This window comes from Fringilla coelebs, assembly GCF_963513975.1.
Source record: "Fringilla coelebs genome assembly, chromosome: Z".
Classification (NCBI taxonomy): domain Eukaryota; kingdom Metazoa; phylum Chordata; class Aves; order Passeriformes; family Fringillidae; genus Fringilla; species Fringilla coelebs.
In genome coordinates, this window is record NC_140031.1 from 35771827 (window position 1) to 35786935 (window position 15109).

Here is a 15109-nt window from a genome sequence, read left to right on the forward strand (position 1 = left end):
TAAACAGCAATTCCTAATCTGTATTTCTGTTGCTTCAATAAACTGCAATATTTGTGAATTTTTGCTCCCAAGGCTCTTGAATAATGTGACCAGACCTATATTGCCAGATTGGTTCATCACACTATTCATGAATCTGTGATTGCACAAGTTCTTATTGAACATGACCTGACCTATAGCATTGAATTGGTAAACCACATTATTTGTGAATCTGTGGTCCTGGAACATCCTATTGAACGTGACCAGACTTAATAGTGACAAATTAGTTCTAATGAGAAATTAAGCTCAGTTTGCACCCAACTCTTCTGAACTCTGAGGACCAGCTGGAAAGCAAGAGTGTTTATTTTCTGCCAGATTTCTTAATTTTAATGCAAAAGAGGCCAATAAAGTATTATGGAGAAGTGACACATTTGATGGATGAGTGGGTTCTGAAAAAATCTATTATCAATTACTTTTTAGTGTTTGGCTTTTGTCCAGTAATTTTTATTTGAACAGGCCACATGTTAGCATGGTTTTGATTGCAAGAAGTGACTGACAGTTCTTAAACAGGATACTATTAATTTGCTATCTTCAACTTTATCCCTCCTTTTTCTGATAGTGATTCTGTTATGTCAGGAGCTGTTTTAAAATTTAAGGGGGAAAAAAGTCATTTTAAAAAAAGTTTGTTTAGTAAATTACTCCCTGTTTTGTTTTCAGCCAGCTCAGATCAATTTCAATCCAAAATATCTTGGAAGTTATTCTGAAAATAAGCAATTTAATTGCCCCTCAAATTTAGCCCAAACCAGTTTGACCCTGTAGGTTGTATCCTTTCTTTCATTTATACCAGTGTTCATCCAAAGCAGTGCTATATAACGTGATGGAGTCACTTGAGCTACAAGCAAGTAGGGAGTAAATCTACATTCATTGTTTCCTTAAGTAAACTTTACAGAAGTTCATGAGATTGCCCTATTGAAAGGATTTGTTATCAGGAACAAAATGTTATTGTTTACCTTTCAGACAGGTGTGGGTTAAAGGGCTGGCTGATACCTGGAGTACCTGGAGTGACAATCACTGCATGTATACCCAGTTATGAAAATAGAAGGAGTCCTTCAAATGACAACCATTTCCTCATTACTTTTCTTAGTTATGGTTTGTGAATGTCCATTTGTCAGTACCTAGTGAAGAGAACTGCATTGTTTGTGTTCAGTTTTCATGGAGACCAGACTGTGACCCCAACTATAAAGCATACCTAGAAGACAGAACAGAGTCTCCCACTTATAGAATCCACTCTTCAGACAAGGCTGTAAGACAGGAAGTATGAACTATCAACTCTCCAAACCTGTGTGAACAGGAATAACAGAAAGGTAACCTCATATGTGGCTTTGACATAATCTGATGTCTTGGCAATATTTCTCTGCATCACTGCAAAATATGCATATAAGTCACGAAAGCCATTGTTGACCATTTTCTGAAGAAATTTCTCCATGGATATGTCCGTGTCCAGGTCGTGAATATGACCCTGTCTATACAGGAATTATCCATTAAACACAGAAACAGAAGCAGAATGCATTCATTGATTCTCAAAATCCATGCATTGTTCAAAAGTTTCAATGCTGAAATACACTAAAAATTCAAAACTGCCTGGACTGTAAGACAGGAAACTCACATTTCAACTTCTGAACTTACTTGAAGCACAACATCTCCACTATTTCCATTCTGAATAACAACTGGAGAGGAATTCTTCTTTACATTCCTTAGGAAGGAAAAGTGTGTTTAGAAAATAATCCTGGTTGCTCATCAGATAAAAACACACTGCCATAGAACTAGTTCTCCATGGGTTTAGAAGAAAAAAAAATATATTTACAGCAGCTATTTATTCAATTCAGTCTCTGCTGAACACAATTATTTTTATCATATAGGAATTCCATAGCTACTATAAGAGGTGTGTACATCTTAGTTCTGAATGATGCTCCTAAGGAAGGTCTGAAGGAAATAAAGCTGCTTCACAATACAAAGATCTAAATTCCTGATTCCTGTGCTGTCATTGTACTGCAGCAGAGTCTGCAGTACAATGACAGCATGCAATTCAATTTCAATATATAATTAAAAATTAAAAGAGAAATGGTGTCTTCACCTTTTCAGAACAACTAGGAAATTTGCAGTATAGGAGGAGAAAAGGAGAAAAAAAGTACAAAATCTTATTTACACTCTGAAAATAAGTTAAAAATATTTTTTGAGGTTCTGTATTAGATAATATTTTTGTGCTGCTCAGTTTACTTAGTTTTGCCAAAGTTAAGGTTAATAGAGCCACTATAAAGAACCTTAAGCTAAAGACATACTGTATCCATTTAGAATTATTTTCCTTTGTTTTGGCCCCTTACCCTTTATTATGAAGTACCCTTTTCTCATCCTACTTAAAGCACTTTGAACTTGTAGACTTAAATTAGTTTGTATAGTTCTCTTTCATGTCAAAACATAAACAATTTGAAAATGTTAAGTTCCAAACCAGCTTCTCTTTCATCAAAATTAACTTACAAAAATTCCCTTTTCAACTTAATACTTACTTTTGAAAAGCTAATGTTTTGAAAAATGTGGAATAGTATTTATTGCACCCAGGAAAATGTGAGTTAAAGAGTAAAATAATTGGATTTATTTATTAATTAATATGTGTGAGAGTGCAAAATAATGACATTTGTTAATGGTATTGCAAGGGCTGGGAGAACTTTCTTTTCATTCAAGGCCACAGACTGCATCTTGAGTAGTAAGAAGGAATGCTAAGTCCATTCACCTAATTTTCTAATATGGTTAGTAAACTCCTAACATTGCAGTAAGCACTGAAACCTGGTTAGAGAGATTGAAAGGCAAGGTAGAATGACAAGGCATGTGTTCTACTACAGTTATCACTCCTGATAAGGAAATCCTTGTTCTTTTACTGGGCGTCAATGCAAGAGTGGCTCTGTTGTGTGAGTGGTTGACTTCCTTGTTATAACTGTATTTTAGCACTTAGACCAGCCCATATATTTTCTTACAAAACCATCTGATTAGTTTCCTGTACACTAAGAAAATTTTGTATCTGATGTTGCAAATCAAGTGGTGAATTTTAAGTTACTGAGACTAAGGTGTTTCCTATGAATAAATGCAGTAAAAAACACTGTAATCTTATCAGGGCTATAACTTGTAATGTAGACACAATCTGACTGTAAGGTATAACTGTAAGAAAATGCTTTGTTCAGGTCCAGTTTTGTCAGTTCAAGCCTTATTGCATTCATTTCATGTTTATTGCAGCTAAGAGTATTACCACAAAATAAGCAGCCTTATAGCTATATGCATTTAGCAAAAGATGCAGGTGGGCCTCAGGACTTAAGTTGCTTGACTAGGAAGTACTCACATATTGAACATTATAAAAAGGCTTGAACACAAATTAATGATAGCATAGGATTTTGTGAGACTTCTCTGGGAGAGTTAAAGTTTTCCTCCTACGAAATTTGTTGTGGTTTGGCCATGGATAAAAATATTTGTTACTGCTAGTTCACAGATTTTAATGCAGAAAGGAAGCACTGACGAGGAAAAATTACTTTAATTGCAAATATCTGCCTGAGCCCTTTTGCACCACATAAGTTTGCAAATTCAGCTTCTAGTACAGGATAACTAAACTATTATTCTTCCTGCAGAAAAGAATGTCAGTGTACTTTAACACAGGTTTTCTTGCCTCATACCAAGTGCAGTTCTTGTAAGCAGAACTGCGTCATTGCAAGAATTCTGCATGTAGTGATTCAAGCAGAAGTAAAGATCATAATCCAAACCACCAATGCCTACAAAAGAGCTAAATAAAGTGCGACTTTGGCAATGTAAAAGAAAAAAGAATTCAATGAAAAATAGTTTGGAACATGGAAAATTCCTCTTTTGCAAGGGAGCCACATATAAATTGGCATATAAATCATTGCATTATACCTAGTACCATAAATTCTCTTAATGTGCTTACCAGCAACAATATATCCCTAAGGTCACTAATGACTAATTGTAGATAGGGAGTGTTTCAAAAACTTGCTGAGACAGGGTCACTCGATAGCACTTGTAAAACACCAGATCATAAAATTGTGTGTCATGCTGTTACATTTTTCCACCAGCAGAACCTGACTTAAGACCATAATTAAAATTTTTAAGCAGAGAAAACTTTGTTTCAATTCAACTAACAACCTCACTGAGTTTATCTTTCTGAAAGCTAAGAAGAGCACTTGTTACACAGTGAACTTAAATATGTATAGAGATATAAGATTTACTCTGGGGCATTCTGAGCTGATTATCAGTTTAACACTTTATTTTTATGAGTGTCTGATCCTCTGTGTGTATGTGTGTGAGTATACAGCTGAGAAAGTATGGTGACCTTGTAACTTGGTCCCAAAATAAACTGTAATAAGTTGCAGTGCCAGGCACAACGGTCTTGGTCTTCAGCTACAGTCATTCCAGACAGGGAATATGTGGGGTTACATATTAAACAGCCTTAGGAAAGTGGGTTAGAAAATCTTAAGTGGAAAAGTGCGTTTTTTCACTTATTCAGTTAAGTACATATATAAGCACACATTGTTCTGTTCACTTCAGACTCTAAATTTTGAATGTAAACAAAAGCAGGCTAGTTCTGAACTATTAAGACTGAAATAACCAGTTGCCTTTCTGGACAAAAGAATGGAAGTGATATTTTGCAACCTCTGGCTCTGCTGAGATATTTTATAAAGGTTTTTCTACACCAGTCAAAACTCAGCACACTTACTGTGCATACAAAACTGCCTAAATATTTCTTGCAGTCAATTCACTTATGAGAAATCATTAGCAATACGTGTAAAACATTTAAAATCTAGCTTCTCCACTTCCGAGGTAACAGTACAGGTTATATAACCTAGCACAAAAGATTTTTCATAAAAGAAGGAAAAAACAAGGAACTTTAAATACAAAACAGCCCATATTTAAAGATCCATCAAAGCTGTGTCAGAAGTGACAAAAGAGAGGAAAACAGAATGACAATGACATTCTGATCTTAATTCACATAATTTAAAAGTGGCAAGTTATAGCACACTTCCTCTTAAACTTCTGAGTCTCATGGATCTTGACAGAATGCTGCAAAACAGTACAAAAATAGACATTGATTAGTTACATAAAGAGTTAAGTATATGGATATATAAGTCTTGCTAAAGCTTTGCAAACCGAGCTCTGCCTTACTTTTAGCTACACAAATTCACTTAAGACCAATGGGCAAGCAAGACCAAACACTTCAATTAGGCTTCAATGAACGTTGCTGGTAAACTGGCCGGCGCGAGAAGACCAGAGATTGCTTTGACCAAAAAGCTGTACACTTGTGCCTCTAGGTTTGGGGCTCTGTACCTAATGCCAGTCTCATGCAGGGCAACAGGGAACAATTAATCCTGCTATTACTTTCAGATTTCAGTTTCTTCATATATATGATTTATTTTATAACTGGACTTATCCTTCTCCACTTTATGGATTTGATAGTGATATCCACTGTGAACACCCATCAGGTTTCAAAGATGCTTGCAACTCTGCAGAGTGAATTGTTCTGTTTTGTTCCTGCACAGCTTTCACACTCTCAGTGACAGCCACTTAAGCATTTCTAGATTTGGCAGCCCTACTTCTAAATGTCAAGACTTGGTCCAGGCATATGGTGATTGTCCTCTATTTCAGAGAGGTTGGAAGTGCTCCTCGGTCTAGTGAGCGGTGCTCATGATTGATTTTTAAAATCACTTTTAGTTCCGGAAGATTTAGACATGTGAGAAGCAGCATTTTCATAATTAGGCAGGTGTTTCATCATGAAATCTTTAAATAATATTTAGAGGTCTAAATCCTTATAGAAATCTGATTATGACCTTGGTAAATATAAAAATTACAGCAGAAACAACACATGCAAGTAGGCTAGAGGCTGAGTACTGCAATACATGCAGATAATTTTGGTGGTACAAAAACAGAAGGTGACAGGGATGGACATAGTTTGGACCCTTTTGCATTTGCCATTTAGGCAAAATCTTTTTTCAAAAGGATTAAGAATCTGTTGTGACAAACTGGTCCAGATGCTAGTGATCACAGCACTCACCATAGAGGAGCATATTTGGGTTACAAATTCCAGAAAAAGGTGGAATTTCTACTGTGTGCATCTTGCAGCTGAGTTTCAGGCAGCAGCAGAAGATGGATGCCACCTTCATCATCATCACCATCACAACTGTTCCATTGGATCAGTCCTTGAAGGTCACTTTGCAAGGCAAAATCTCAATGGTAAAATTTTAGTGGCATGTCCTATCAAGGCCTCAAGGTGCTCAGTAGCTGCAGGCCTCAGCCAGAGATCTGTAGGCAGTAAAGAGAATTTACAACCAAACCTGTAAGCATACATAATTTAGCTACCATCATTAGGGTATTAATTGCTGAGTGTATGTTTTGAGATTATAGATTTGGTATACAGGCATCAAAATTGACATGACTAAACCACATCTATTTTGCATGCAGGTTTAAACTGCAACTCATCAGTATTACAAACTGCTTGAAGGCAAATCTAAGCATGACAGACACGGAAAAGAAAAAAACCCAACAATATATGAGCCTATCCCTCATGTATGCGTCACTGCACAGCATTGTCTAGAGCGGGGCTTTGCAGAAAAATTGTTCTGGGGTCTTTTTAGGACACAGCACTACTACGTGCAAAATCGTTCTCTTTTTTTTCAGGAGAGTGTGTGTGGAATCAGGTGTTCACGTTCCAGCTCTTCACTGACAGCCCTGGAGAAAGCATGCGACACTCAGGCCTGGGAAAACACTTTCTGACGCCCGCTCCCCAGCCTGCAAACGCAGCAGCCGCGGCTGCTGCGGCGAGACGAAGCCGTAGTTCCTGTCCTTTTCTCCCCACAGGTCGCTTCCAGGTGTGCTTACTGTACGTTCCAAAACGTGCAGTACGCAGAGGGCGCAGCCGCCCTGAGCAGCTGGGACAAAACGCCCCGTCGAACACAAACGTGGCATTACAATGGCGCATTCAACGACCGGGTCTTGAAGCGTTCCTCTTGCGAGTGGAGAACACCCTGGCCCTTTCCCCGCTTCCTCGAGTAAAGGCGTTGCTCCTTCAGTAAAGCCGGGAGAAAAAAAAAATAAAAACAGCAGCAACAAAACTTAAATCACGTCGCTTTCGGCGACTGTAGCAGGGCAGCGCTCCGCGAGCCCAGCGGCACGGGGAACTGAGGGAGCCGTCGGGCGGCGGGGGCTGCTCCGGCGGAACCGCTGCGGCCCCTCCCGGGCTCTGGGAAAGGCCCCCAGCCCGGCCCGGCCCGGCCCGGCCCGGCGGATCGAGGGCTGGCGGGAGCGCCCCGCCCTCGCGGCGGGCAGCGCAAGGGCAATTCCCCCGCCCGTCCACGAGGGCAGCAGCGATACCGTACCCCCTTTTTAAGGCGACGTTGCCCCTCATTAGCGCCCGTCTCCGGCGTTGCCCGCGGGCGGGGCGCGAGGCGGAGCCCCCTGCCGCCCCCCGCTCCCGCCTCGCCACCGCCCCGCGCGAAGGAGGAGGAGGCGGCGGGAGCGGCGGCGGCGGCGGCGACAGCCGACACCGGCCCCACGTTACTTTGATTGACGGCTGAACAAATGTTTCCCCTGTTCGAACGCCGGCGCCGCGGAACGCCGGCGATCTGCGGGCCCCGCCTCGGGCGGCGGGCGAGCGGGGGCGGGGAGGCGGCAGGGAGCCTGCTGATTGGTTGTGGACCCGCGCGGCGTCGGGACCCCACGTGGGGGAGAATCCGGGGCCGCCCCCCTGCCCGGGCCCGCGCGCCCATTTGTCAGCGGCGGAGTGATGGGCATTAGTGCCGAGCGGCGATTAATGGCAGCCCGCCTCCCATTGGTCGCCGCCTCCGCCCTTCATGGGCGGGGCGCGGGGGGGAGCGACTGACAGCCTCGTGGTGCTTGACGGGAGAAGTAGTCCTTGGCGCGGCTGGATACGGGCAGTCTTGTCGTCGGGAGGACTGCGACTCCCAGGGTGCCTCGCGGCGGCGGCCTTCCGGCTGCTGTGAATATGTATCAGAATGTTAATGACGAGCCGCTGCTAAATTTGGTCAAAGGAGTCACTTCGGCAGAGCGTGCTGTGGGAGCGGCGCGGAGCGGCGATCGGGGTGGACCGGGCTGGGCAGGACACGGCTGGGCTGGGCCGGACCACGCTGCGCTGACAAGCCGAGTACGGGGCTCCGCTCCGCGCGTCCCCGCCGCCACCACCGCCACTTCCCGGAGTTTCGAAAGGCGCGGAGGGAAAAAGAGGAAAAAAAAAAAAAAGACATAAATAAAGCTGCCCAGACCGTACCATATTTTTAAATCTTTCTCGCTCTTTAAATTTTTTTTTCATTTAAAAAAAAAAACAACAAAAGGCGGTCGAGCAGTACTAGCGGGGGAGATGCGGTGCGGGCGGTAGCAGCGAAGACCGGACCGCCGCACAAAAGGGCACCGCACCGCACGCACCCCCGCCGCGGCAGCGGGGCAGCCGCCTGACCGCCGCAGCCACCGTCCCCGCCAGGGCTCCGCGCCTCGCTCCGCCCGGCGCCGGGAGAGCAGCCGGCAGCAGCAGTAAAAGTTTTCAGGAAGGGAGGAAAACTGCCGGCGGGGGGAATCTCCGGTGGAGCGCGCGCCGGCGCCGGCGGAGGGGCTTTCCCCGCCCTCCTCCACCTCGCCCTCCGCCGCACGGGGCTCGCAGCCCGCCGGAGCCCGTGGAGCGGCGGCGGCGCTCGGGAGAACCGGCCGGCGTCGCCCGCTGACCGCCCCCGGGGGATGTGGCAGCGGCCCCCGAGCGTCGCGGACGCCGCCGCCGTCGCGCCTCGCTGCTGCCGGCGGTGCCCCGCCAGCCCCGGGGCGGCGGGGCCGGGGCGTCCCTGCCCGCCGTCTCCGCCGCCGCGCCTGCAGCCCTGATCCCCGCCGCTCCGGCCGCCAGCGCCCCCCGAAGCGGCGTGGATGATCCGCGACCTGAGCAAGATGTACCCGCAGACCCGGCACCCGGTGAGTGGCGGCGGCGGCTCCGCGGGCAGCGCTCAGGCGCGGGCACCGCGGAGTTGTAGCCATTTTCTTATTGTTGTCCGCTGCGCCGCCGTCGCCTCCCGGGGTCGGGGTTGGCTTGTTTGAGTTGCCCTCGCCCGATGCGTGGCGGTCCCGGCAACAGCCCCAAGTCCCGCGGCTGCCGCCGGTGCGAAGGGTCCGAGCGGGCGACACCTCTTCTAGCGGCGGTCCCGCACCGCCGGCGGACACGTCGGGGCAGCATCTCGGGGCGCTTGGGGCATCGCGCCTCCGCCCGCGGACGAGCGGGGGACCTGGCGGGCTGCGCCTCGGCGGAGCCCCGGTGCGAGGGCCCCGGCGGTGGACGGCGGCGGGCGGGAGGTGGTGACCGGATGAGAGGGGGCGATTAAAAGACCTGATGTTCCTTGCTTGCAGGCTCCTCACCAGCCAGCTCAGCCCTTTAAATTCACCATTTCAGAATCCTGCGATCGGATTAAGGAGGAGTTTCAGTTTTTGCAGGCTCAGTACCACAGGTAAGACTGCCTACTTTGCCCGAACCCCGCGCGGTCTCTCCACTCGCCGTTTCCAGTGCCGCGCCCGGAGGGGCGGCGGGGCGGAGGCGCGGGACTCCTGGCGGAACCGGGAGCGGGGCGGACCCACCCCAGCCAGGCGCTCCTCGCCGGCTCCTCCGCTCCCGCTCCGCTCCCGCCCCTGGGGACGAGGGGCTCTTGTGAGCTCTGAGCCGAACGGCGCGAGCGGATTTTCTTGTTTTCCTCGCGTTCCGTTTTTGTTCATTGTTTTTTTTTTTTTTCCCCTGTTTCTTTTCTTTTGTTTCTTTTGGTCTTTTTGTTTACTTTTGGGTGCAGAGGGGGGGAGGGCGGGTGTTGATAGAAAAATATGTGTCTGGTTGGGCTCGTCCTCTGCTTTTCTTCGCAATGCCGCTCAGGACAGGCATCTTGTCTTGGCTCGGCCCCCTCGCGCCTTTCATTGACATGTCAAGTGCTGATAACCTGGAAGTGAGGCGGCGAGCTGTTTCATTATCCTTAGGTGGAACAGCGCTGTGTCCTCAGAGTGACAAGTGACTTCTGGCAGGATTGTTTAGTGGGCTTCTAAAAACCAAATAAACACTGGAAGCATTAGTATTTACCACGCTATTCATTAAATTACACGCAGTATTCTACTTGCAGTTCTGTCATCAGTAATAGCAAAGAACAAAAATTCAAATCCACAAGTTTTTTTTCTTGAAGCGGTAGCGTGCATTTGATTCTTCTGTGGGTTGACTAAAAGAAAGAGGTGTTTCTAAAAACCCTGAAACCCAAATTACATTTTTGTTAGTAGCTTCTCAAGCTTAAGTGTTAAGGATATGAACCCCTGCATGCTTCTTCTGTGAACCAGTGTCTGTGTTTCGTTTTTTTGTCAGAAAAATAATTTTCTGTGTATACCGTATTTATGTCTGCTGTTCTTTTAGGAGATGAGGATGTTGCATAGCATCCCTTGAAAATTAAAAAGTGCAAACCCCCATCCTAAACTCCCAAGCAAGAGCTGGAATACGCATTTACATTTGGGTAGTGGAGAAAAGGGGAGCAGCCGGTGCTCAAGAGAATGTCACTTCAGTTTTATGAAGTACCTATGCTTTTTCCTTTTTGTCTCTTGAACAGTTTAAAGCTAGAATGTGAAAAACTGGCCAGTGAGAAGACAGAGATGCAGCGACATTATGTCATGGTAAGCAAGCTGCATAACAAATTCAAAATGTCTATTAGCCTGGTATACTGAGACTGACATACATTCGGATTGCTGGAGGCAAACAGAAAGGTTGTAGTAGCGCTGCTGTTGTTGAGGTTGCATGAGTGCTTCTGTTATAAATCAGTAGTTTCTGTGGTCTTTTAACTTCTTTGCAGTGGTCAGTATCTGTGTGAAACTGGCTTTTTAACCTTTTGAGCAATTGAGGATGTTTCTTCCAAATGCTAGCAAATCACCTGTTTGCCCTTTCAAGCTGTGTGCACTTCCATAGTGTATCTGGGGCTGATGTTTTCACTTTTGATGACTTTTCCCAGTGGACTTTTCCCATATCTCTGTAAAATGGTTCTGGATAGTAATTTTTTCTGTGATGGCAATAAGACAAAATTGTACCTAAGCGCATGCAAATCCAAAGTCTACTTCCTAGAAGAACTGTTGCTTTTTGGCAGCTGAGTCATTGTTTCATTAAATTGAGAATGTCAGGGATCTCAGCTGTGAAAGGGATTTCCTCAGTTGTTGTGGTCTGCCTGGTTTAATGATGTGCATAGAAAGACATCTCTAAATAGGTAATTGTGTGATATATCATGATAACTCTAGAGGAACTCTTGCTATCTCTCCTCTTGTACATCTCTGAAGGATTAGCTGTTTTCCATATGCACGTGACAAGTAATAGTCTTGTATACACAGAAAGAGTAAATAACTTTGAAAAAAATCTTAAGGGAGAGCACAAGCAAATTGTAAGGCTCACAGTTGTCATTTTGTCATTTTAGTGCCTGATATGCCTAAGTCTTGGAGATTGTTTGGTATTAGCATTGCACACTGAACAGAGTTCTCTGCAGTACTGTGGCACAGCAGGACGTACTTAGATTGGTGTATCTGCTGTGGCTCTGAATTTCCATGCTCTTTCCTTTTTTTTTTTTTAAATACCTGCAATTTAATTGCAGGAATTTTTTTGTGTTGTTTTTTTTAAATTTAAAATATTGAATCAGTCTGTTAGACATTGCTGGTTTATATGTTTATATGCTTGAAGCACTTCGGGTGTTTTTTTTGGCATGTTTTATGTATGCTAGTGAATAGAATCTTCATCATTTTCTGCTTCTAATCCTTGACTCTGCTTGTGATTATTTTTCATTATTTTTTGTTGTCTGTTTTTGCTTTGTTTTACAGCTGTTCTTTGTAAATGTGACATGAAACAATGTAGATAAAGCAAAAAAAAATGTTTATTCTGAAATGCGCTCCTTGCAATTCCAGGAACTCTTTAAGGCAAATTATTGTGTGTGGGTCTGTATGTCTGTACAGATGATGTTTCAGTCAAAGTGAATTCCAAAATAGTTCTCACAATTGCAAGGTCTAATAGAGTAATTTTCTTCTTTCTTAGTATTACGAGATGTCCTATGGGCTGAATATAGAGATGCATAAACAGGTAGGTAAAAAATTACTTTTGTTGTAAGAATGGTCTGTATAATTTCTCCCATCAATCTTAAAACACATATTCTGTGTGACTTGCCTTAATTGCATGCTCGAGTGCATCAGAATTTTTTCTTCACCTGACCCTGAATCTTCTGTTTCATGTTTGGTATGCAGACTCTTTGTAGGTTATGGTCTTGTCTGCCGGTTGTGCCTTATTTGCCTGACTTTCCACGTGCAATTTTTGCACATGCAGGCATTCCTATACTTCACAGGGAGGGTGTCTGTGAGTATGGATGGGTTTGTGGGCTGTATCTTCCTCACTGTCTGGTTTCATATGCTTGGGGTTTATTTTTTGGGATATGTGTATTAGGAAGGGGAGCATGTGTGGAAAAAAATGGATTTTTTGGTTAACCTAGGCTGATTTAAGCTGGAGCTACAAATGCTGTTGATGTTATGACCATGTTGGTATTTCCCTCAGGCTGCTTACTTGGATTTCTATCCAGAACCAGGGTGTTAGCATCTCAAACACAAAGGAGTAAATGAGCTTTCTGAGGGGGTGTAAGAGTAGAATCATAAAATGCTTTGGGCTGGAGAGGACCTTAAATGTTGTCTGGTTCCACCCAACCCTGCCATGGGCAGGGAACCTTCCACTAGACCGGGTTACTCAAAGCCCTATCCATTCTGGCCTTGAACATTGCTGGGGATGGGGTATCATCAGCCTCCCTGTTCCAGTGCCTTACCATCTTCACAGTAAAGAATTTATCATAGTATCTAGACTGAACCTGCGGTGTTTTCAGTTTAAGGCCATTTCCCTTTGTCCTATCACTACATGCTCTTGTCGAAGGCCCTTTAGAGCTCTCTTGTAGGCCCCCTCTAGGTACTGGAGAACTGCTATCGGTTTTATGCCTTGAACTCTAGCACTTAGGCCAAGATTAGCAAGAGATTATTCAGCTAGAGCATGCTAATGTAAATTAGAGTTTCTTATTTAATAATGTGTGTTTTTTAACCTTCTCTAGAGGAGAATTGAACATCTGACCTCTTTTCCAGTGAGGGAACTTTTTATGTAGTGGAGTTTAATACTGACAGCTCATTTTAGCAAATGGTTGAGCGATTTGCCAGTGTTGCTGGGGACTGTAAACTGCAGAAATAAAGAAATGATTGGGTGGGAGAAGAAAGATCACCTGAAAATTGGTTTGTATGTGCTTCTGTTCAATGTTAGGGATTTGGAATTTCTTTGGGTTTGGAAATAGGATTTCTATATCCTGTTGATCTTTATCAGCAGACATAGAACTCAAAAGTTTTTTTGTGTTATTTATTATATTTTATATTCCATTAGCATGTCAATGCCACAGAACTGATTATTAATCCTCTCGGTTTTGCTAGATGGCATACATAGGAAGACGCTGGGATTTCCCTCCTCAAAGCATTTTGCATCTACAGCTCCAAACTTTCGGAACCTTGTACATACAAGTTATTTTACAGACATATGTAGATCTTTTGAATTCTGTGGGTCCTTCCCAGAGGTAGCGTTAAGGCTCAAGAAATGGCTGACAGGAAAAGGCAGTGATTGCAGAGATCAGATTGTGCGCACATGCTGACTCTCTGGACCTGATCCTTGTTGCGTGTGCTGGTGGAAAGGTTGGTCACGGAATCTAAGAGGTACTGCGTCTGTTCTCAAATGAATATCCAGATTGTTTCAGGTCCCATTAGAGTTAAACAAAAAACAAAATAAAACCAAACAAATCCTCAATCAGTAAAGCTGTAGATATGGAAACAATTCACAAAGACTAGAGTCCTTACAGGCCACCTGCGTAGCAAATTCCTACAGACGTTTGAAAGCAAGCATTGCAGTCGAACTTGTTTGTATTTCTAGATACCCCATTTTTACAGCAGTGCTTTAGACTTACACTGACAGCACAAAATTCTTTGCAACAAAATCAGCTTGCAAATGCAACATGTAATGGAATTGTATTAAGCAAGGGGGGAAAAACCCACAGCAAAAGACTTTTAACTTTTAAATTCTAAACGTTTTACTTCAGAAATTTTATACATTTATGGTGATGGAGTCGTCAGTGATGCTCTGCAGAAATTAAATACTTAGTGACAACTAAGTGTGGGGATTACAAAGGACTGGGTTTTAATTGAACACCTTTTTCTATCACCATTCATTTTATTCAAGTTTTAAGTATTGTACTCTCATGCAAAACACTGAAATATTTTGTCAGACGATGAATCAAATTAGTTGCGGCTAAGAAACTTGTTCACTCACATTCTTAAATCTGATATCAATTTCCTGTCTTTCTTATCTCCCTTTCTATTGACACTGTTGTATTTTTCCTTTTTCCTCTTGCCTCAGGAAATGCAAAATATTACCGTTTTCCATTATGATCACAGTATTATGGTCCAGTTTGGTATTTGTTTGGATGGCATTGATTGCTTCATTTGATGTGTATGAAGCTGTTTTAGTCTACCACCTTAAATTCCCTTTACCTCTTCTCCCATCTTTGAATTTCACTCGGCTGAAATTGAGCGATTCACCCTTTTTTATTTTCCTTCTCCCTTGCCCCCCCCCCCCGCCCAGCTTTCTAAATTCAATCATATAAAAAATCCTGAGGGCAGTTTATCACATTATGAAATACAGACAGCCCTGCAAACCACCTACTTATTATATTTTCTTTCTTTTTTTCACTTTAGCACAGAGGCATATCTGTCTTTATTTGTTTTTCTGGGCAGACAGCCTTGGTTCCTCTCAGGTTCTTTTCCAGATGTACTCAATGGATGCCCTTGTAATGGAAAGCAGGCAATAATGCGGTGAAGTTGCCCTTCGGCGTAATTGGGCCTAGTTCTCAAGATCAGGTTAGGCTTATTCACTTATTAGATTTGCGTCTCAAAGGGTTCAAGAGCAGGACTCCCTGGAGTCCTTGGAAGTACCCTAGTAATTGGTGGCCCTGATATTTGAAACTTTTGTGTATTTTTC

The 15109-nt window shown here is 43.8% G+C and overlaps 1 protein-coding gene across 1 annotated transcript in view; it reads left to right on the forward strand.

The window, feature by feature from the left end:
• The first annotated feature begins 8089 nt into the window (after nucleotides 1-8089).
• The window catches only part of LOC311165511 (transducin-like enhancer protein 4), a 97571-nt gene continuing 90551 nt past the window's right edge, over nucleotides 8090-15109 (forward strand). Inside the window, exons 1-4 of the mRNA XM_084225556.1 lie at nucleotides 8090-8991; nucleotides 9421-9518; nucleotides 10644-10707; nucleotides 12101-12145. Of these exons, the coding sequence (XP_084081682.1) occupies nucleotides 8947-8991; nucleotides 9421-9518; nucleotides 10644-10707; nucleotides 12101-12145 (252 nt within the window). The 5' untranslated portion in view covers nucleotides 8090-8946. The remainder of the gene's footprint in view (nucleotides 8992-9420; nucleotides 9519-10643; nucleotides 10708-12100; nucleotides 12146-15109) is intronic.